The following is a 22,500-nucleotide window of genomic DNA, read 5'->3' as shown; positions in this document are numbered from 1 at the left end:
CACTGTTAGATAGTCGTCCATCATTCAACACTGTTAGATAGTCGTCCATCATTCAACACTGTTAGATAGTCGTCCATCATTCAACACTGTTATTCGTCCATCATTCAACACTGTTAGATAGTCGTCCATCATTCAACACTGTTAGATAGTCGTCCATCATTCAACACTGTTAGATAGTCGTCCATCATTCAACACTGTTAGATAGACATCCATCATTCAACACTGTTAGATAGACATCCATCATTCAACACTGTTAGTCATCCATCATTCAACACTGTTAGATAGACATCCATCATTCAACACTGTTAGATAGTCGTCCATCATTCAACACTGTTATTCGTCCATCATTCAACACTGTTATTCGTCCATCATTCAACACTGTTAGATAGTCGTCCATCATTCAACACTGTTAGATAGACATCCATCATTCAACACTGTTAGATAGTCGTCCATCATTCAACACTGTTAGATAGACATCCATCATTCAACACTGTTAGTCATCCATCATTCAACACTGTTAGATAGACATCCATCATTCAACACTGTTAGATAGTCATCCATCATTCAACACTGTTAGTCGTCCATCATTAAACACTGTTAGATAGTCGTCCATCATTCAACACTGTTAGTCGTCCATCATTCAACACTGTTAGTCGTCCATCATTCAACACTGTTAGATAGTCGTCCATCATTCAACACTGTTAGTCGTCCATCATTCAACACTGTTAGATAGTCGTCCATCATTCAACACTGTTAGTCGTCCATCATTCAACACTGTTAGATAGTCGTCCATCATTCAACACTGTTAGATAGACATCCATCATTCAACACTGTTAGTCATCCATCATTCAACACTGTTAGATAGTCGTCCATCATTCAACACTGTTATTCGTCCATCATTCAACACTGTTAGATAGTCGTCCATCATTCAACACTGTTAGATAGTCGTCCATCATTCAACACTGTTAGATAGTCGTCCATCATTCAACACTGTTAGATAGTCGTCCATCATTCAACACTGTTAGATAGACATCCATCATTCAACACTGTTAGTCGTCCATCATTCAACACTGTTAGTCGTCCATCATTCAACACTGTTAGATAGTCGTCCATCATTCAACACTGTTAGATAGTCGTCCATCATTCAACACTGTTAGATAGACATCCATCATTCAACACTGTTAGTCATCCATCATTCAACACTGTTAGATAGTCGTCCATCATTCAACACTGTTATTCGTCCATCATTCAACACTGTTAGATAGTCGTCCATCATTCAACACTGTTAGATAGTCATCCATCATTCAACACTGTTAGATAGTCGTCCATCATTCAACACTGTTAGATAGTCGTCCATCATTCAACACTGTTAGATAGACATCCATCATTCAACACTGTTAGTCGTCCATCATTCAACACTGTTAGATAGTCGTCCATCATTCAACACTGATAGTCGTCCATCATTCAACACTGTTAGATAGTCGTCCATCATTCAACACTGTTAGATAGTCGTCCATCATTCAACACTGTTAGATAGTCGTCCATCATTCAACACTGTTAGATAGTCGTCCATCATTCAACACTGTTAGATAGTCGTCCATCATTCAACACTGTTAGATAGTCGTCCATCATTCAACACTGTTATTCGTTCATCATTCAACACTGTTAGTCGTCCATCATTCAACACTGTTAGTCGTCCATCATTCAACACTGTTAGATAGTCGTCCATCATTCAACACTGTTAGTCGTCCATCATTCAACACTGTTAGATAGTCGTCCATCATTCAACACTGTTAGTCGTCCATCATTCAACACTGTTAGATAGTCGTCCATCATTCAACACTGTTAGATAGTCGTCCATCATTCAACACTGTTAGATAGACATCCATCATTCAACACTGTTAGATAGTCGTCCATCATTCAACACTGTTAGTCGTCCATCATCCAACACTGTTAGATAGTCGTCCATCATTCAACACTGTTAGTCGTCCATTTCTCAACACTGTTAGTCGTCCATCATTCAACACTGTTAGTCATCCATCATTCAACACTGTTAGATAGTCGTCCATCATTCAACACTGTTAGATAGTCGTCCATCATTCAACATTGTTAGTCGTCCATCATTCAACACTGTTAGTCATCCATCATTCAACACTGTTAGATAGTCGTCCATCATTCAACACTGTTAGATAGTCGTCCATCATTCAACACTGTTAGTCGTCCATCATTCAACACTGTTAGTCATCCATCATTCAACACTGTTAGATAGTCGTCCATCATTCAACACTGTTAGTCGTCCATCATTCAACACTGTTAGATAGTCGTCCATCATTCAACACTGTTAGTCGTCAATCATTCAACACTGTTAGTCGTCCATCCTTCAACACTGTTAGATAGTCGTCCATCATTCAACACTGTTAGTCATCCATCATTCAACACTGTTAGATAGTCGTCCATCATTCAACACTGTTAGTCGTCCATCATTCAACACTGTTAGATAGACATCCATCATTCAACACTGTTAGATAGACATCCATCATTCAACACTGTTAGTCATCCATCATTCAACACTGTTAGATAGACATCCATCATTCAACACTGTTAGATAGTCATCCATCATTCAACACTGTTAGATAGTCATCCATCATTCAACACTGATAGTCTTCCATCATTCAACACTGTTAGATAGTCATCCATCATTCAACACTGTTAGATAGTCATCCATCATTCAACACTGTTAGATAGTCATCCATCATTCAACACTGTTAGATAGACATCCATCATTCAACACTGTTAGTCATCCATCATTCAACACTGTTAGATAGACATCCATCATTCAACACTGTTAGATAGTCATCCATCATTCAACACTGTTAGATAGTCATCCATCATTCAACACTGTTAGATAGACATCCATCATTCAACACTGTTAGATAGACATCCATCATTCAACACTGTTAGATAGACATCCATCATTCAACACTGTTAGATAGTCATCCATCATTCAACACTGTTAGATAGACATCCATCATTCAACACTGTTAGTCATCCATCATTCAACACTGTTAGTCATCCATCATTCAACACTGTTAGATAGTCATCCATCATTCAACACTGTTAGATAGACATCCATCATTCAACACTGTTAGATAGACATCCATCATTCAACACTGTTAGATAGACATCCATCATTCAACACTGTTAGATAGACATCCATCATTCAACACTGTTAGATAGTCATCCATCATTCAACACTGTTAGATAGACATCCATCATTCAACACTGTTAGTCATCCATCATTCAACACTGTTAGATAGACATCCATCATTCAACACTGTTAGATAGACATCCATCATTCAACACTGTTAGATAGACATCCATCATTCAACACTGTTAGATAGACATCCATCATTCAACACTGTTAGATAGACATCCATCATTCAACACTGTTAGTCATCCATCATTCAACACTGTTAGATAGACATCCATCATTCAACACTGTTAGATAGACATCCATCATTCAACACTGTTACAGTGCCTTGCGAAAGTATTCGGCCCCCTTGAACTTTGCGACCTTTTGCCACATTTCAGGCTTCAAACATAAAGATATAAAACTGTATTTTTTTGTGAAGAATCAACAACAAGTGAGACACAATCATGAAGTAGAACGACATTTATTGGATATTTCAAACTTTTTTAACATTTCAAAAAAACACATTTATGGGCGCTCCTCGTTATAAGTTTGTCTGAAAGAGAGAGAAACGTATCGCTGTTTATGCGTTTGATGACGATTGAGCTCAGTCAGAACTTGTGGCTAGTTTGAGTCCATTGGATGACAGTGGAGAGTGATGACAATGGAGCTCAGTCAGAACTTGTGGCTAGTTTGAGTCCATTGGATGACAGTGGAGAGTGATGACAATGGAGCTCAGTCAGAACTTGTGGCTAGTTTGAGTCCATTGGATGACAGTGGAGAGTGATGACAATGGAGCTCAGTCAGAACTTGTGGCTAGTTTGAGTCCATTGGATGACAGTGGAGAGTGATGACAATGGAGCTCAGTCAGAACTTGTGGCTAGTTTGAGTCCATTGGATGACAGTGGAGAGTGATGACAATGGAGCTCAGTCAGAACTTGTGGCTAGTTTGAGTCCATTGGATGACAGTGGAGAGTGATGACAATGGAGCTCAGTCAGAACTTGTGGCTAGTTTGAGTCCATTGGATGACAGCGGAGAGTGATGACGATTGAGCTCAGTCAGAACTTGTGGCTAGTTTGAGTCCATTGGCTGACAGCGGAGAGTGATGACAATTGAGCTCAGTCAGAACTTGTGGCTAGTTTGAGTCCATTGGATGACAGCGGAGAGTGATGACAATTGAGCTCAGTCAGAACTTGTGGTTAGTTTGAGTCCATTGGATGACAGCGGAGAGTGATGACGATTGAGCTCAGTCAGAACTTGTGGCTAGTTTGAGTCCATTGGATGACAGTGGAGAGTGATGACAATTGAGCTCAGTCAGAACTTGTGGCTAGTTTGAGTCCATTGGATGACAGCGGAGAGTGATGACAGAGGAGAGTGATGACAGCGGAGAGTGATGACAGCGGAGAGTGATGACAGCGGAGAGTGATGATGAGGAGGAATGTAAACTGACAGAGCATCATCTGCTCCGATGCATCGTTGTGATCTTCTAAAAAACTACAGAAAAGATCCGGTAAACCGCGAGGCACACCGGCCTCTCCCTCTCACACACCGGCTTCTCCTTCTCACACACCGGCTTCTCCCTCTCACACACCGGCTTCTCCCTCTCACACACCGGCTTCTCCCTCTCACACACCGGCTTCTCCCTCTCACACACCGGCTTCTCCCTCTCACACACCGGCTTCTCCCTCTCACACTCCGGCTTCTCCCTCTCACACACCGGCTTCTCCCTCTCACACTCCGGCTTCTCCCTCTCACACTCCGGCTTCTCCCTCTCACACACCGGCTTCTCCCTCTCACACTCCGGCTTCTCCCTCTCACACACCGGCCTCTCCCTCTCACACTCCGGCTTCTCCCTCTCACACACCGGCTTCTCCCTCTCACACACCGGCTTCTCCCTCTCACACACCGGCTTCTCCCTCTCACACTCCGGCTTCTCCCTCTCACACACCGGCTTCTCCCTCTCACACTCTGGCTTCTCCCTCTCACACTCCGGCTTCTCCCTCTCACACTCCGGCAGCCAAACTGAGCAGAGACCGCTTCATGAGCAGAGACCGCTTCATGAGCAGAGACCGCTTCATGAGCAGAGACCGCTTCATGAGCAGAGACCGCTTCATGAGCAGAGACCGCAGAGACCGCTTCATGAGCAGAGACCGCTTCATGAGCAGAGACCGCTTCATGAGCAGAGACCGCAGAGACCGCTTCATGAGCAGAGACCGCTTAATGAGCAGAGACCGCTTCATGAGCAGAGACCGCTTCATGAGCAGAGACCGCTTCATGAGCAGAGATCGCTTCATAAGCAGAGACCGCTTCATGAGCAGAGACCGCTTCATGAGCAGAGACCGCTTCATGAGCAGAGACCGCATCATGAGCAGAGACCGCTTCATGAGCAGAGACCGCTTCATGAGCAGAGACCGCTTCATAAGCAGAGACCGCAGATGCACTTGGCCAAATCAAATCCAGGAAATTCATGAAATATATATAACATTGACTCTGACACGTCGCCGGCCACCATTAACAGCTCATTTATATACAAGTTCTGTCACACACACTGGAACAACATACACAAAACCATAACGACTTTCACACAACCATATAACAACCATTTAACAACCTCCACACAAGGTCAAGACTGTTAGGTGAGAGGAGATGAGAGATACACACTCTTCAACATCTGGACCGACCCAACCAACACCTGGCTCTAACTAGAGATGAAACAGTCTGGACCCAACCAACACCTGGCTCTAACTAGAGATGAAACATAGTCTGGACCCAACCAACACCTGGCTCTAACTAGAGATGAAACACAGTCTGGACCCAACCAACACCTGGCTCTAACTAGAGATGAAACACAGTCTGGACCCAACCAACATCTGGCTCTAACTAGAGATGAAACACAGTCTGGACTGACCCAACCAACATCTGGCTCTAACTAGAGATGAAAGACAGTCTGGATCCAACCAACACCTGGCTCTAACTAGAGATGAAACACAGTCTGGACTGACCCAACCAACACCTGGCTCTAACTAGAGATGAAACACAGTCTGGACCCAACCAACACCTGGCTCTAACTAGAGATGAAACACAGTCTGGACCGACTCAACCAACACCTGGCTCTAACTAGAGATGAAACACAGTCTGGACCCAACCAACCAACACCTGGCTCTAACTAGAGATGAAACACAGTCTGGACTGACCCAACCAACACCTGGCTCTAACTAGAGATGAAACACAGTCTGGACCGACTCAACCAACACCTGGCTCTAACTAGAGATGAAACACAGTCTGGACCGACCCAACCAACACCTGGCTCTAACTAGAGATGAAACACAGTCTGGACCCAACCAACACCTGGCTCTAACTAGAGATGAAACACAGTCTGGACCGACCCAACCAACACCTGGCTCTAACTAGAGATGAAACATAGTCTGGACCCAACCAACACCTGGCTCTAACTAGAGATGAAACACAGTCTGGATCCAACCAACACCTGGCTCTAACTAGAGATGAAACACAGTCTGGAGTGTGTGTGTGTGTGTGTGTGTGTGTGTGTGTGTGTGTGTGTGTGTGTGTGTGTGTGTGTGTGTGTGTGTGTGTGTGTACTGTGTAAACATGGCCACAGCCAACAGCAGTCAATATAATTAGCTAATAGCGCGCTAGCCAGAGGGCCTTTAGCTACATTAGTATTGACTGGTCCTTACCAACATTGACATAGTGCCTCCCAAATAGAAACCCTATCACCTATATAGTGTACTGCTGTGGACCAGGGCCCCATAGTGTAACATTTAGGAGACCAGGGCCCTATAGTGTACCATTTAGGGGACCAGGGCCCCATAGTGTACCATTTAGGGGACCAGGGCCCCATAGTGTACCATTTAGGGGACCAGGGCCCCATAGTGTACCATTTAGGGGACCAGGGCCCCATAGTGTACCATTTAGGGGACCAGGGCCCCATAGTGTACCATTTAGATAGACACACCTGTTAGGTAGACACACCTGTTAGGTAGACACACCTGTTAGGTAGACACACCTGTTAGATAGACACACCTGTTAGGTAGACACACCTGTTAGGTAGACACACCTGTTAGGTAGACACACCTGTTAGGTAGACACACCTGTTAGGTAGACACACCTGTTAGGTAGACACACCTGTTAGATAGACACACCTGTTAGATAGACACACCTGTTAGGTAGACACACCTGTTAGATAGACACACCTGTTAGATAGACACACCTGTTAGATAGACACACCTGTTAGATAGACACACCTGTTAGATAGACACACCTGTTAGATAGACACACCTGTTAGATAGACACACCTGTTAGATAGACACACCTGTTAGGTAGACACACCTGTTAGATAGACACACCTGTTAGGTAGACACACCTGTTAGATAGACACACCTGTTAGATAGACACACCTGTTAGATAGACACACCTGTTAGATAGACACACCTGTTAGGTAGACACACCTGTTAGATAGACACACCTGTTAGATAGACACACCTGTTAGGTAGACACACCTGTTAGATAGACACACCTGTTAGATAGACACACCTGTTAGATAGGCACACCTGTTAGATAGGCACACCTGTTAGGTAGACACACCTGTTAGATAGACACACCTGTTAGATAGACACACCTGTTAGAAAGAAACACCAGGTGTGTGCACATGTGTGTGCGTGTGTGTATGTGTGTGTGGGAATATGACCTATATAGGACAAGCAGAGTAAATCAGGACGAGACGGTCCCTACTGAGATATACAATTAACCTAGTTACACACACACACTAGACTCTAGATATAGAACAGTTCTTTCACGATGTTCGACACACACTCTAAACACACCTTAAACACTGTGGTGGTGCCTGGCAGTAGAGTGTTATTTCACTATAGCCTGGATATAAGACTATCAGTCCCCTACTGATACATCTATAGAGATAGTCTGGCTATAAGACTGTCAGTCCCCTACTGATACATCTATAGAGATAGTCTGGCTATTAGACTGTCAGTCCTACTGATACATCTATAGAGATAGTCTGGCTATAGGACTGTCAGTCCCCTACTGATACATCTATAGAGATAGTCTGGCTATAAGACTGTCAGTCCCCTACTGATACATCTATAGAGATAGTCTGGCTATTAGACTGTCAGTCCCCTACTGATACATCTATAGAGATAGTCTGGCTATTAGACTGTCAGTCCCCTACTGATACATCTATAGGGATAGTCTGGCTATTAGACTGTCAGTCCCCTACTGATACATCTATAGAGATAGTCTGGCTACTAGACTGTAAGTCCTACTGATACATCTATAGAGATAGTCTGGCTATAAGACTGTCAGTCCCCTACTGATACATCTATAGAGATAGTCTGGCTATAGGACTGTTAGTCCTACTGACACATCTATAGAGATAGTCTGGCTTTAGGACTGTCAGTCCCCTACTGATACATCTATAGAGATAGTCTGGCTATTAGACTGTCAGTCTCCTACTGATACATCTATAGAGATAGTCTGGCTACTAGACTGTCAGTCCCCCTACTGATACATCTATAGAGATAGTCTGGCTATTAGACTGTCAGTCCCCTACTGATACATCTATAGGGATAGTCTGGCTACTAGACTGTCAGTCCCCCTACTGATACATCTATAGAGATAGTCTGGCTACTAGACTGTCAGTCCCCTACTGATACATCTATAGAGACAGTCTGGCTATAAGACTGTCAGTCCCCTACTGATACATCTATAGAGACAGTCTGGCTATAAGACTGTCAGTCCCCTACTGATACATCTATAGAGACAGTCTGGCTATAAGACTGTCAGTCCCCTACTGATACATCTATAGAGACAGTCTGGCTATAAGACTGTCAGTCCCCTACTGATACATCTATAGAGACAGTCTGGCTATAAGACTGTCAGTCCCCTACTGATACATCTCTCTCCCTCTCTCTCCCTCTCTCTCTCCCTCCCTCTCTCTCTCCCTCCCTCCCCCTCTATCCCTCATTCTATCCCTCCCTCAGTCTCTCTCCATACCTCCATCTATCTCCATTCTACCCTGTCTCTATTTCTCTATCCTATTTAGTAGTTCCCCATGGAACACTTCTGCTATAAATAAACAGGTCCATCAAAGCCCACACCTTCAAACACACACTGCTAACACACACTGCTAACACACACTGCTAACACACACACACACACACACACACACTGCTAACACACACACTGCTAACACACACTGCAACACACACACACACTGCTAACACACACACACACACACACACACACTGCTAACACACACACACACACTGCTAACACACACACACACACACGACTGACCGAGAAGGAGCGGGAGGAGAGAGGGAACTGGGGGGGAAGAGTCTTGGTGGTTCAAACTTGTTCCATTTAAGAATGATGGAGGCCACTGTGTTCTTGGGGACCTTCAATGCTGCAGAAATGTTTTGGTACCCTTCCCCAGATCTGTGCCTTGACACAATCCTGTCTCATGGCTTGGTTTTGGCTCTGACATACACTGTCAACTGTGGGACCTTATATAGACAGGTGTGTGCCTTTCCAAATCATGTCCAATCAGTTGAATTTACCACAGGTGGACTTCAATCAAGTTGTCGAAACATTTCAAGGATGATCAATGGAAACAGGAAGCACCTGAGCTCAATTTCAAGTCTCATCGCAAATACTTATATAAATAAGTTATTTCTATTTTATGTTTTCGCTTTGTCATTATGGGGTATTGTGATGTCATTATGGGGTATTGTGATGTCATTATGGGGTATTGTGATGTCAGTATGGGGTATTGTGATGTCAGTATGGGGTATTGTGTGTAGATTGCTGAGGAGTAAGGCTGTAACGTAACAAAATGTGGAAAAAAGTCAAGGGGTCTGAATACTTTCAGAGCCACTGTTGGTCACTCGTTTTTACCCGTTCTAACATTCAATGGACCAACTGAATGCCTCGATGTCTGTCTGTCTGTTTTATATAACAAGCTACGACCAGGTGACTCACTGTCTGGAGGAACCATACATTTAGGTGTACAGGGTGGTGTACCTAATAAACTGTCCGATGGACCAGTAACGGCATGCCCCGATGCCTGTCTGCCTGCTTTATATAACAAGCTACGACCACGTGACTCACTGTCTGGAGGAGAGATCCATTATGGTGAATGGGACGGTGTACCTAATAAACTGTCCGATGGACCAGTAACTGAATGCCTCGATGCCTGTCTGCCTGTTTTATACAACAAGCTACGACCACGTGACTCACTGTCTGGAGGAGCCATCCATTATGGTGAATGGGACGGTGTACCTAATAAACTGTCCGATGGACCAGTAACTGGATGCCTCGATGCCTGTTTTATACAACAAGCTACGACCACGTGACTCACTGTCTGGAGGAGCCATCCATTGTAGTGAATGGGACGGTGTACCTAATAAACTGTGTAACTAATAGACCTAATAAACTCACTATTTGTACTAGGGTGCCAATAATTCTTTACAGGATGACATTTAAAATGGATTAAATTGAGATTGTGTCACTGACCTACATACAATAAACCCCATCATGTCAATGTGGAATTATTTTGTTTTATCGAAATGTTTACAAATTCATTGGTTTATATGACTGGTCATGTGACACTTGTGGGGTTCGTTGAGCAAAAAAAAAACAGAGAACGGCGTCGTAATAATTTGTAGACCAAAACCCCAATTTGAACGCTACAGATGTCTCATGGCCTGAGAAACAGCACCGTAGCTCGGTCACCTTTCACGGCAGATGTCTCATGGTCTGAGAAACAGCACCGTAGCTCGGTCACCTTCCACGGCAGATGTCTCATGGTCTGAGAAACACCACCGTAGCTCGGTCACCTTCCCTGGCAGATGTCTCATGGTCTGGGAAACAGCACCGTAGCTCGGTCACCTTCCCCTACAGATGTCTCATGGTCTGAGAAACACCACCGTAGCCCGGTCACCTTCCACGGCAGATGTCTCATGGTCTGAGGCTCGGTCACCTTCCACGGCAGATGTCTCATGGTCTGAGGCTCGGTCACCTTCCACGGCAGATGTCTCATGGTCTGAGGCTCGGTCACCTTCCACGGCAGATGTCTCATGGTCTGAGGCTCGGTCACCTTCCACGGCAGATGTCTCATGGTCTGAGGCTCGGTCACCTTCCACGGCAGATGTCTCATGGTCTGAGGCTCGGTCACCTTCCACGGCAGATGTCTCATGGTCTGAGGCTCGGTCACCTTCCACGGCAGATGTCTCATGGTTTGAGGCTCGGTCACCTTCCACGGCAGATGTCTCATGGTCTGAGGCTCGGTCACCTTCCACGGCAGATGTCTCATGGTCTGAGGCTCGGTCACCTTCCACGGCAGATGTCTCATGGTCTGAGGCTCGGTCACCTTCCACGGCAGATATCTCATGGTCTGAGGCTCGGTCACCTTCCACGGCAGATATCTCATGGTCTGAGGCTCGGTCACCTTTCCCGGCAGATATCTCATGGTCTGAGGCTCGGTCACCTTCCCCGGCAGATGTCTCATGGTCTGAGGCTCGGTCACCTTCCCCGGCAGATGTCTCATGGTCTGAGGCTCGGTCACCTTCCACGGCAGATGTCTCATGGTCTGAGGCTCGGTCACCTTCCACGGCAGATGTCTCATGGTCTGAGGCTCGGTCACCTTCCCCGGCAGATGTCTCATGGTCTGAGGCTCGGTCACCTTCCACGGCAGATGTCTCATGGTCTGAGGCTCGGTCACCTTCCCCGGCAGATGTCTCATGGTCTGAGGCTCTGTCACCTTCCACGGCAGATGTCTCATGGTCTGAGGCTCTGTCACCTTCCACGGCAGATGCGGAAGACCGAGACACGAGGAGGATTTGAGACGTCCGATGACATCTCTAGTTTAAACGGACGGATTTTGATGCGTTGTTATTGTTATCGTGTTAAAGATGAAAGATTTACCCAGAAAGACTCACGGCTGTAATCGCTGCCAAAGATTATACTCTAACACGTATTGACTCAGGTGCAAAAATTAGATTTTTTATTTTTGCAAACATTACAAAAAAAAAACATGTTTGTTTGTTTTTTCAGTTTGTCATTATGGGGTATTGTGGGTGGTAGATGGGTGAGAAAATAAAATATAATTGAATAATTGTTTTAAATCAGGCTGTAACACAACAACATGTAGAATATATCCAGGGGTATGAAGACTCTCTGAAGGCCCTGTAGATAGACTATAAACACAAGTTAGAAACCCCATACAAACACAGACAGTGTGTTCACTGGTAAACATCACACACTCCCATTTATCTTCTAATCTCCCTAATGCACGCACGCACACGCACACACACACACACACACACACACACACACACACACACACACACACAAACACACACACACACACACATCCTGCGGAATGTTGCGTAACATAAACTCCTACGTCTGTGATGTCCTAAGTGATATAAAGCTCAACTACGGACAAACAACACATGAGGTGTGTGTGGAGAGATACAGTCAGCTACATCAGTCAGCTACATCAGTCGGCTACATCAGTCAGCTACATCAGTCAGCTACATCAGTCAGCTACAACAGTCGGCTACATCAGTCAGCTACATCAGTCGGATACAACAGTCGACTACAACAGTCAGCTACAACAGTCAGCTACAACAGTCAGTTACATCAGTCATTTACAATAGTCAGCTACATCAGTCATTTACAATAGTCAGCTACATCAGTCATTTACAATAGTCAGCTACAACAGTCGGCTACAACAGTCAGCTACAACAGTCGGCTACAACAGTCAGCTACATCAGTCAGCTACAACAGTCGGCTACAATAGTCAGTTACATCAGTCGGCTACAACAGTCAGTTACATCAGTCATTTACAATAGTCAGCTACATCAGTCATTTACAATAGTCAGCTACATCAGTCATTTACAATAGTCAGCTACAACAGTCGGCTACAACAGTCGGCTACAACAGTCGGCTACAACAGTTGGCTACAACAGTCGGCTACAACAGTCGGCTACAATAATCAACAACAATAGTCAGCTACAATAATCAACAACAATTTTCGGCTACAACAGTCATTTACAATAGTCGGCTACAACAGTCGGCTACAACAGTCGGCTACAACAGTCGACTACAACAGTCAGTTACATCAGTTGGCTACAACAGTCAGCTACATCAGTCGGCTACAACAGTCGGCTACAATAGTCAGTTACATCAGTCGGCTACAACAGTCAGTTACATCAGTCATTTACAATAGTCAGCTACATCAGTCATTTACAATAGTCAGCTACAACAGTCGGCTACAACAGTCGGCTACAACAGTCGGCTACAACAGTCGGCTACAATAATCAACAACAATAGTCAGCTACAATAATCAACAACAATAGTCAGCTACAATAATCAACAACAATATTCGGCTACAACAGTCATTTACAATAGTCGGCTACAACAGTCGGCTACAACAGTCGGCTACAACAATCGGCAACAACAGTCGGCAACAACAGTCGGCTACAACAGTCAACAACAATATTCAGCTACAACAGTCATTTACAATAGTCAGCAACAATATTCAGCTACAACAGTCAGCTACAACAGTCAACTACAATAGTCAACTACAAAAGTCAACTACAAAAGTCAGCTACATAATCCAAACTCAAATCAGTCAGCTATAAGTCAGTTACAACAGTCAACTACAACAGTTAGTCAGCAGTCAGCAACAATATTCAGCTACAACAGTCATTTACAATAGTCAGCTACAATAGTCAGCTACAACAGTCAGCTACATAATCCAAACCCAAATCAGTCAGCTATAAGTCAGTTACAACAGTCAACTACAACAGTTAGTCAGCAGTCAGCAACAATATTCAGCTACAACAGTCATTTACAATAGTCAGCTACAATAGTCAGCTACAACAGTCAGCTACATAATCCAAACCCAAATCAGTCAGCTATAAGTCAGTTACAACAGTCAACTACAACAGTTAGTCAGCAGTCAGCAACAATATTCAGCTACAACAGTCATTTACAATAGTCAGCTACAATAGTCAGCTACAACAGTCAGCTACATAATCCAAACCCAAATCAGTCAGCTATAAGTCAGTTACAACAGTCAACTACAACAGTTAGTCAGCAGTCAGCTACAATAGTAAGCTACAATAGTCAGCTACAATAGTCAGCTACAATAATCAGCTACAATAGTCAGCTACAACAGTCACCTACATAATCCAAACCCAAATCAGTCAGCTACAACATTCAACTACATCAGTCAGCTATATCAGTCAGCCACAATAGCCAGCTTCAATAGTCAGCTATATCAGTCAGCTACAATAGTCAGCTACAATAGTCAGCTACAATAGTCAGCTATATCAGTCAGCTACAATAGCCAGCTTCAATAGTCAGCTATATCAGTCAGCTACAATAGTCAGCTACAATAGTCAGCTACAATAGTCAGCTATATCAGTCAGCTACAATAGCCAGCTTCAATAGTCAGCTATATCAGTCAGCTACAATAGCCAGCTTCAATAGTCAGCTATATCAGTCAGCTACAATAGTCAGCTACAATATTCAGCTACAATAGTCAACTACAATAGTCAGCTACAAAAGTCAGCTACATAATCCAAACTCAAATCAGTCAGCTATAAGTCAGTTACAACAGTCAACTACAACAGTTAGTCAGCAGTCAGCAACAATATTCAGCTACAACAGTCATTTACAATAGTCAGCTACAATAGTCAGCTACAACAGTCAGCTACATAATCCAAACCCAAATCAGTCAGCTACAACAGTCAACTACAATGGTCGGCTACATCAGTCTGCTACAATAGTCAGCTACATAATCCAAACCCAAATCAGTCAGCTACAACAGTCAACTACAATAGTCAGCTATATCAGTCAGCTACAATAGTCAACTACAATAGTCAGCTACATTAGTCAGCTACAACAGTCAACTACAATAGTCAGCTATATCAGTCAGCTACAATAGTCAACTACAATAGTCAGCTACAACAGTCAGCTACAATAGTCAGCTATATCAGTCAGCTACAATAGTCAACTACAATAGTCAGCTACATTAGTCAGCTACAATAGTCAGCTACAACAGTCAGCTACAATAGTCAGCTACATCAGTCAGCTACAATAGTCAGCTACATAAGTCAGCTACAACAGTCAGCTACAACAGTCAGCTACAACAGTCAGCTACAACAGTCAGCTACAATAGTCAACTACAATAGTCAGCTACAACAGTCAACTACAATAGTCAACTACAATAGTCAGCTACAACAGTCAGCTACAATAGTCAGCTACATCAGTCAGCTACAACAGTCAGCTACAACAGTCAGCTACAACAGTCAGCTACAACAGTCAGCTACAATAGTCAGCTAGCCTAGTGGTTAGAGACAAGTAGCCTAGTGGTTAGAGACAGGTAGCCTAGTGGTTAGAGGCAGGTAGTCTAGTGGTTAGAGCAGGTAGCCTAGTGGTTAGAGCAGGTACTCTAGTGGTTAGAGCAGGTACTCTAGTGGTTAGAGCAGGTACTCTAGTGGTTAGAGCAGGTACTCTAGTGGTTAGAGCAGGTACTCTAGTGGTTAGAGCAGGTACTCTAGTGGTTAGAGCAGGTACTCTAGTGGTTAGAGCAGGTACTCTAGTGGTTAGAGACAGGTAGCCTAGTGGTTAGAGACAGGTAGCCTAGTGGTTAGAGGAGGCAGGTAGCCTAGTGGTTAGAGACAGGTAACCTAGTGGTTAGAGCGTTGGGCGAGTAACTGATCCCCGAGCTGACAAGGTAAAAATCTGTCATTCTGCCCCTGAACAGGAAGTTAACCCACTGTTCCTAGGCCGTCATTGAAAATAAGAATTTGTGTTCTTTAACTGACTTGTTAACACTGACATTAACAAAAAATAAAGAGCTAGAACCAAAGTCTTATCTCTAAGTAAACACAGACACACACCTCCCAGTGATGTTTCCTGTGACTGCGCACAAGCACACACACACACACACACACACACACACACACACACTCTGCTAAATGTGAATGTTTGTGTGACCTAGTGGAGAGAGGAATCCCCTTTTGCCCTGAGCTGTGTAGTGACTCTCTCTACTCCAGACACACAGGTGGCTCAACCCAGGACAACCCCGACACACACGAGAGAGACAGAGAGAGAGAGAGAGAGAGACAGAGACAGAGACAGAGAGACAGAGAGAGAGAGCGAGAGAGACAGAGAGAGAGACAGAGAGAGAGAGAGACAGAGAGAGAGACAGAGAGAGAGACAGAGAGAGACAGGGAGAGAGAGAGAGAGAGAGAGAGAGAGAGAGAGAGAGAGAGAGAGACAGAGAAACAGAGAGCGAGAGGAAGAGCGAGAGAAAGACGAGAGACAGAGAGAGAGACAGAGAGAGAGACAGAGAGAGAGACAGAGAGAGAGAGGAGACAGAGAGATAAAGAGAGAGGAGAGAGATAAAGAGAGAGGAGAGAGATAAAGAGAGAGGAGAGAGAGATGAAGAGAGAGAGAGATAAACAGAGAGGAGAGAGAGATGAAGAGAGAGGAGAGAGAGATTAAGAGAGAGGAGAGAGAGATGAAGAGAGAGGAGAGAGAGATAAAGAGAGAGGAGAGAGAGATAAAGAGAGAGGAGAGAGAGATGAAGAGAGAGGAGAGAGAGATAAAGAGAGAGGAGATAAAGAGAGAGGAGAGAGAGAGAGAAAAGTGAGAGAGGAACAGCGAATAATTAGAGAAGAAGAAAGAGTGGCATAGTTCTCTTCCATGCTGAGTGCAGAAAGGTTCCAGAATCAGAACCCCGAGGCAGATAGTGGTGTGTGTGTGGGTGGGTGTGTGTGGGTGTGTGGGTGGGTGTGTGTGGGTGGGTGAGTGTGTGTGTGTGTGTGGGTAAAGAAATAGATTCTCAGGCTAGTGGAGAGACACCTACCTTGACACTGGAATCCCTGCTTGCCAAATCCCCTACAGAACAAATACATAGAAAAATCATTAGTAAAAAAACACACACACACACACACACGGATAACTGAGACAACAAATGAAGACAGATGGATGGATGTTGCATAACTAAAAACGAGCGTCAACATGTCACTCAACACCCCGGGACACTCTGGTTCGTGTTTTTTTTATGGGAAACAATCACCACACACAACCAATCAAATCAAATGTATTTATATAGCCCTTTGTACATCAGCTGATATCTCAAAGTGCTGTACAGACACCCAGCCTAAAACCCCAAACAGCAAGCAATGCAGGTGTAGAAGCACGGTGGCTAGGAAAAACTCCCTAGAAAGGCCAAAACCTAGGATGAAACCTAGAGAGGAACCAGGCTATGAGGGGCGGCTAGGAGGAAACCTAGAGAGGAACCAGGCTATGAGGGGCGGCTAGGAAGAAACCTAGAGAGGAACCAGGCTATGAGGGGAGGCTAGGAAGAAACCTAGAGAGGAACCAGGCTATGAGGGGCAGCTAGGAAGAAACCTAGAGAGGAACCAGGCTATGAGGGGTGGCTAGGAAGAAACCTAGAGAGGAACCAGGCTATGAGGGGAGGCTAGGAAGAAACCTAGAGAGGAACCAGGCTATGAGGGGCAGCTAGGAAGAAACCTAGAGAGGAACCAGGCTATGAGGGGAGGCTAGGAAGAAACCTAGAGAGGAACCAGGCTATGAGGAAGAAACCTAGAGAGGAACCAGGCTATGAGGGGAGGCTAGGAAGAAACCTAGAGAGGAACCAGGCTATGAGGGGAGACTAGGAAGAAACCTAGAGAGGAACCAGGCTATGAGGGGGGGCTAAGAAGGAACCTAGAGAGGAACCAGGCTATGAGGAAGAAACCTAGAGAGGAACCAGGCTATGAGGGGAGGCTAGGAAGAAACCTAGAGAGGAACCAGGCTATGAGGGGGGGCTAAGAAGGAACCTAGAGAGGAACCAGGCTATGAGGGGAGGCTAGGAAGAAACCTAGAGAGGAACCAGGCTATGAGGGGAGGCTAGGAAGAAACCTAGAGAGGAACCAGGCTATGAGGGGAGGCTAGGAAGAAACCTAGAGAGGAACCAGGCTATGAGGGGAGGTTAGGAAGACACCTAGAGAGGAACCAGGCTATGAGGGGGGGCTAAGAAGGAACCTAGAGAGGAACCAGGCTATGAGGGGAGGCTAGGAAGAAACCTAGAGAGGAACCAGGCTATGAGGGGAGGCTAGGAAGAAACCTAGAGAGGAACCAGGCTATGAGGGGAGGCTAGGAAGAAACCTAGAGAGGAACCAGGCTATGAGGGGAGGTTAGGAAGACACCTAGAGAGGAACCAGGCTATGAGGGGCGGCCAGTCCTCTTCTGGCTGTGCCGGGTGGAGATTATAACAGAACATGGCCAAGATGTTCAAATGTTCATAAATGACCAGCAGGGTCAAATAATAATAATCACAGTAGTTGTCGAGGGTGCAGCAAGTCAGCACCTCAGGAGTAAATGTCAGTTTGCTTTTCATAGCCGATCATTCAGAGTATCTCTACCACTCCTGCTGTCTCTAGAGGGTTGAGAACAGCAGGTCTGGGACAGGAAGCAGGTCTGGGACAGGTAGCAGGTCTGGGACAGGTAGCAGGTCTGGGACAGGTAGCAGGTCTGGGACAGGTAGCAGGTCTGGGAACAGCCATTACTGGACAAAATAAAACTTTTTCTTGAGTTTACAGATAGATTTGATCACTGTAAACAACTAATACGAAAGGTAGATTGAAGTTCGTGGGCAGTTCAAGGCAAAAAGCCTTACTGGACAGCCTATAGTCTAGTCTGATGCTGGGGTGAGATACTGGACAGCCTATAGTCTAGCCTGATGCAGGGGTGAGATACTGGACAGCCTATAGTCTAGCCTGATGCAGGGGTGAGATACTGGACAGCCTATAGCCTGATGCAGGGGTGAGATACTGGACAGCCTATAGTCTAGCCTGATGCAGGGGTGAGATACTGGACAGCCTATAGTCTAGCCTGATGCTGGGGTGAGATACTGGACAGCCTATAGCCTAGCCTGATGCAGGGGTGAGATACTGGACAGCCTATAGCCTAGCCTGATGCAGGGGTGAGATACTGGACAGCCTATAGTCTAGCCTGATGCAGGGGTGAGATACTGGACAGCCTATAGCCTGATGCAGGGGTGAGATACTGGACAGTCTATAGCCTAGCCTGATGCAGGGGTGAGATACTGGACAGCCTATAGCCTAGCCTGATGCAGGGGTGAGATACTGGACAGCCTATAGTCTAGCCTGATGCAGGGGTGAGATACTGGACAGCCTATAGCCTAGCCTGATGCAGGGGTGAGATACTGGACAGCCTATAGCCTGATGCAGGGGTGAGATACTGGACAGCCTATAGTCTAGCCTAATGCAGGGATGAGATACTGGACAGCCTATAGTCTAGCCTGATGCAGGGGTGAGATACTGGACAGCCTATAGCCTAGCCTGCTACAGTGGTGAGATACTGGACAGCCTATAGTCTAGCCTGATGCAGGGGTGAGATACTGGACAGCCTATAGTCTAGCCTGCTGTAGGGGTGAGATACTGGACAGCCTATAGTCTAGCCTGCTACAGGGGTGAGATACTGGACAGCCTATAGTCTAGCCTGATGCAGGGGTGAGATACTGGACAGCCTATAATCTAGCCTGATGCAGGGGTGAGATACTGGACAGCCTATAATCTAGCCTGATGCAGGGGTGAGATACTGGACAGCCTATAGTCTAGCCTGATGCAGGGGTGAGATACTGGACAGCCTATAATCTAGCCTGATGCAGGGGTGAGATACTGGACAGCCTATAATCTAGCCTGCTACAGGGGTGAGATACTAGACAGCCTATAGTCTAGCCTGATGCAGGGGTGAGATACTGGACAGCCTATAGTCTAGCCTGATGCAGGGGTGAGATACTGGACAGCCTATAGTCTAGCCTGATGCAGGGGTGAGATACTGGACAGCCTATAATCTAGGCTGATGCAGGGGTGAGATACTGGACAGCCTATAGTCTAGCCTGATGCAGGGGTGAGATACTGGACAGCCTATAGCCTGATGCAGGGGTGAGATACTGGACAGCCTATTGCCTGATGCTACAGGGGTGAGATACTGGACAGCCTATAGTCTAGACTGATGCATGGGGTGAGATACTGGACAACCTATAGCCTAGCCTGATGCTAAAGGGGTGAGATACTGGACAGCCTATAGTCTAGCCTGATGCAGGGGTGAGATACTGGACAGCCTATAGTCTAGCCTGATGCAGGGGTGAGATACTGGACAGCCTATAGTCTAGCCTGCTACAGTGGTGAGATACTGGACAACCTATAGTCTAGCCTGATGCAGGGGTGAGATACTGGACAGCCTATAGTCTAGCCTGCTACAGGGGTGAGATACTAGACAGCCTATAGTCTAGCCTGATGCAGGGGTGAGATACTGGACAGCCTATAGTCTAGCCTGATGCAGGGGTGAGATACTGGACAGCCTATAGTCTAGCCTGATGCAGGGGTGAGATACTGGACAGCCTATAATCTAGGCTGATGCAGGGGTGAGATACTGGACAGCCTATAGTCTAGCCTGATGCAGGGGTGAGATACTGGACAGCCTATAATCTAGGCTGATGCAGGGGTGAGATACTGGACAGCCTATAGTCTAGCCTGATGCAGGGGTGGGATACTGGACAGCCTATAGCCTGATGCAGGGGTGAGATACTGGACAGCCTATTGCCTGATGCTACAGGGGTGAGATACTGGACAGCCTATAGTCTAGACTGATGCATGGGGTGAGATACTGGACAACCTATAGCCTAGCCTGATGCTAAAGGGGTGAGATACTGGACAGCCTATAGTCTAGCCTGATGCAGGGGTGAGATACTGGACAGCCTATAGTCTAGCCTGATGCAGGGGTGAGATACTGGACAGCCTATAGCAGGGGTGAGATACTGGACAGCCTATAGCAGGGGTGAGATACTGGACAGCCTATAGCAGGGGTGAGATACTGGACAACCTATACCCACTGGGCACACAGTGCGTTGTTTCCCCTGTCAACCAACGTGGAATAGACTTTGAATTGACGTCTGTGCCCAGTGTGTATCCAAGCCTGCTCTGTTCTACTCTCCTATCCCCGCTCAGATACTCCGAAATCTCTCCCTCCATCTATCCCTCTTTCCAACAGTAGCCTACAGCCCTCGGCAAAAAGGGGTCAAACTCTTCATTTCAAAGCCACCCCGGCGGTACCTCTCTCTTTCTCTCCATCCCCTCCCCTCCATCTCCTCTCTCTCACCAGATGAAGTCGGTGCAGTGGCTGCAGAAGGTCGGCTGTTTGAAGAAACGAGCGATAAACTTGTGGTCCTTCACTTCGTGCACGTTCTTCTGTCGGAGAGCGCCCTGGCGAGCGAAGCCCCGCATCGGTTTTTCCTCCCCGTCGCTGTTGCTGTTCGCTCCGGAGTCAGCCATGGCTTTCGTTCGGTTTAGGTTTCAACGCGGAACTGTGTGTTTTTGTGCGTTGCGACTACAGTAGAAGTTTTGTTTGGAGAACCTCAAATGTCCGTTTGTTTGTTTCAATCGTGTCTTGTGTGTGTGTGTGTGTTATCTCCGTTTGTAACGGGCAACTGGCTCATTAAGATCCGCAGCCGTTCCTTCCTTCAGCGCGACTCGGCTCTCGTTCTTTCCACCGGCTGACTGCTGCTTGCAAAGGCGGTACATTGGAGAGCATGAGAGAACCGCTACACACACACACACACACACACACACACCCCCCTGTTACTAAACCTCGCCTCTTCAACTCAACATGTAACCCACCTGTGTGTGTGTGTGCGCGCGTGTGTGTCTCTCTACAGGTAGGGTTTTATAACATTCCAATTATAAGAAATGTGTCATCTGGTGCCCCAGATATAGCTCTATGGGGTCTGATGTCCCAGATATAGCTCTATGGGGTCTGGTGCCCCAGATATAGCTCTATGGGGTCTCATGTCCCAGGTATAGCTCTATGGGGTCTGATGTCCCAGGTATAGCTCTATGCCCCAAATATAGCTCTATGGGGTCTGATGTCCCAGATATAGCTCTATGGGGTCTGGTGCCCCAGATATAGCTATATGGGGTCTCATGTCCCAGGTATAGCTCTATGGGGTCTGATGTCCCAGGTATAGCTCTATGCCCCAAATATAGCTCTATGGGGTCTGATGTCCCAGGTATAGCTCTATGGGGTCTGGTGCCCCAGGTATAGCTCTATGGGGTCTGATGTCCCAGGTATAGCTCTATGGGGTCTGGTGCCCCAGGTATAGCTCTATGGGGTCTAAAAGGTGACTGTACAAAACAGAAATATGTCAACATTGACAAAATGA

General features: G+C 45.9%; 1 protein-coding gene across 1 annotated transcript in view; it reads right to left on the bottom strand.

Moving 5' to 3' along the window:
* The window catches only part of LOC139423634 (protein kinase C beta type-like), a 110,256-nt gene extending 88,643 nt beyond the window's left edge, over nt 1-21,613 (bottom strand). The window contains exons 1-2 of the mRNA XM_071175220.1: nt 21,441-21,613; nt 17,116-17,147 (exon numbers count right to left, since the gene is read on the bottom strand). Coding sequence (XP_071031321.1) covers nt 17,116-17,147; nt 21,441-21,613 — 205 coding nt within the window. The remainder of the gene's footprint in view (nt 1-17,115; nt 17,148-21,440) is intronic.
* Nucleotides 21,614-22,500: the final 887 nt, after the last annotated feature.

This window comes from Oncorhynchus clarkii, chromosome 13, assembly GCF_045791955.1.
Source record: "Oncorhynchus clarkii lewisi isolate Uvic-CL-2024 chromosome 13, UVic_Ocla_1.0, whole genome shotgun sequence".
NCBI classification, from domain to species: Eukaryota; Metazoa; Chordata; class Actinopteri; order Salmoniformes; family Salmonidae; genus Oncorhynchus; species Oncorhynchus clarkii.
The sequence above is the reverse complement of the archived record's forward strand: the minus strand, read 5'-3'. Positions and strand labels throughout refer to the sequence as shown.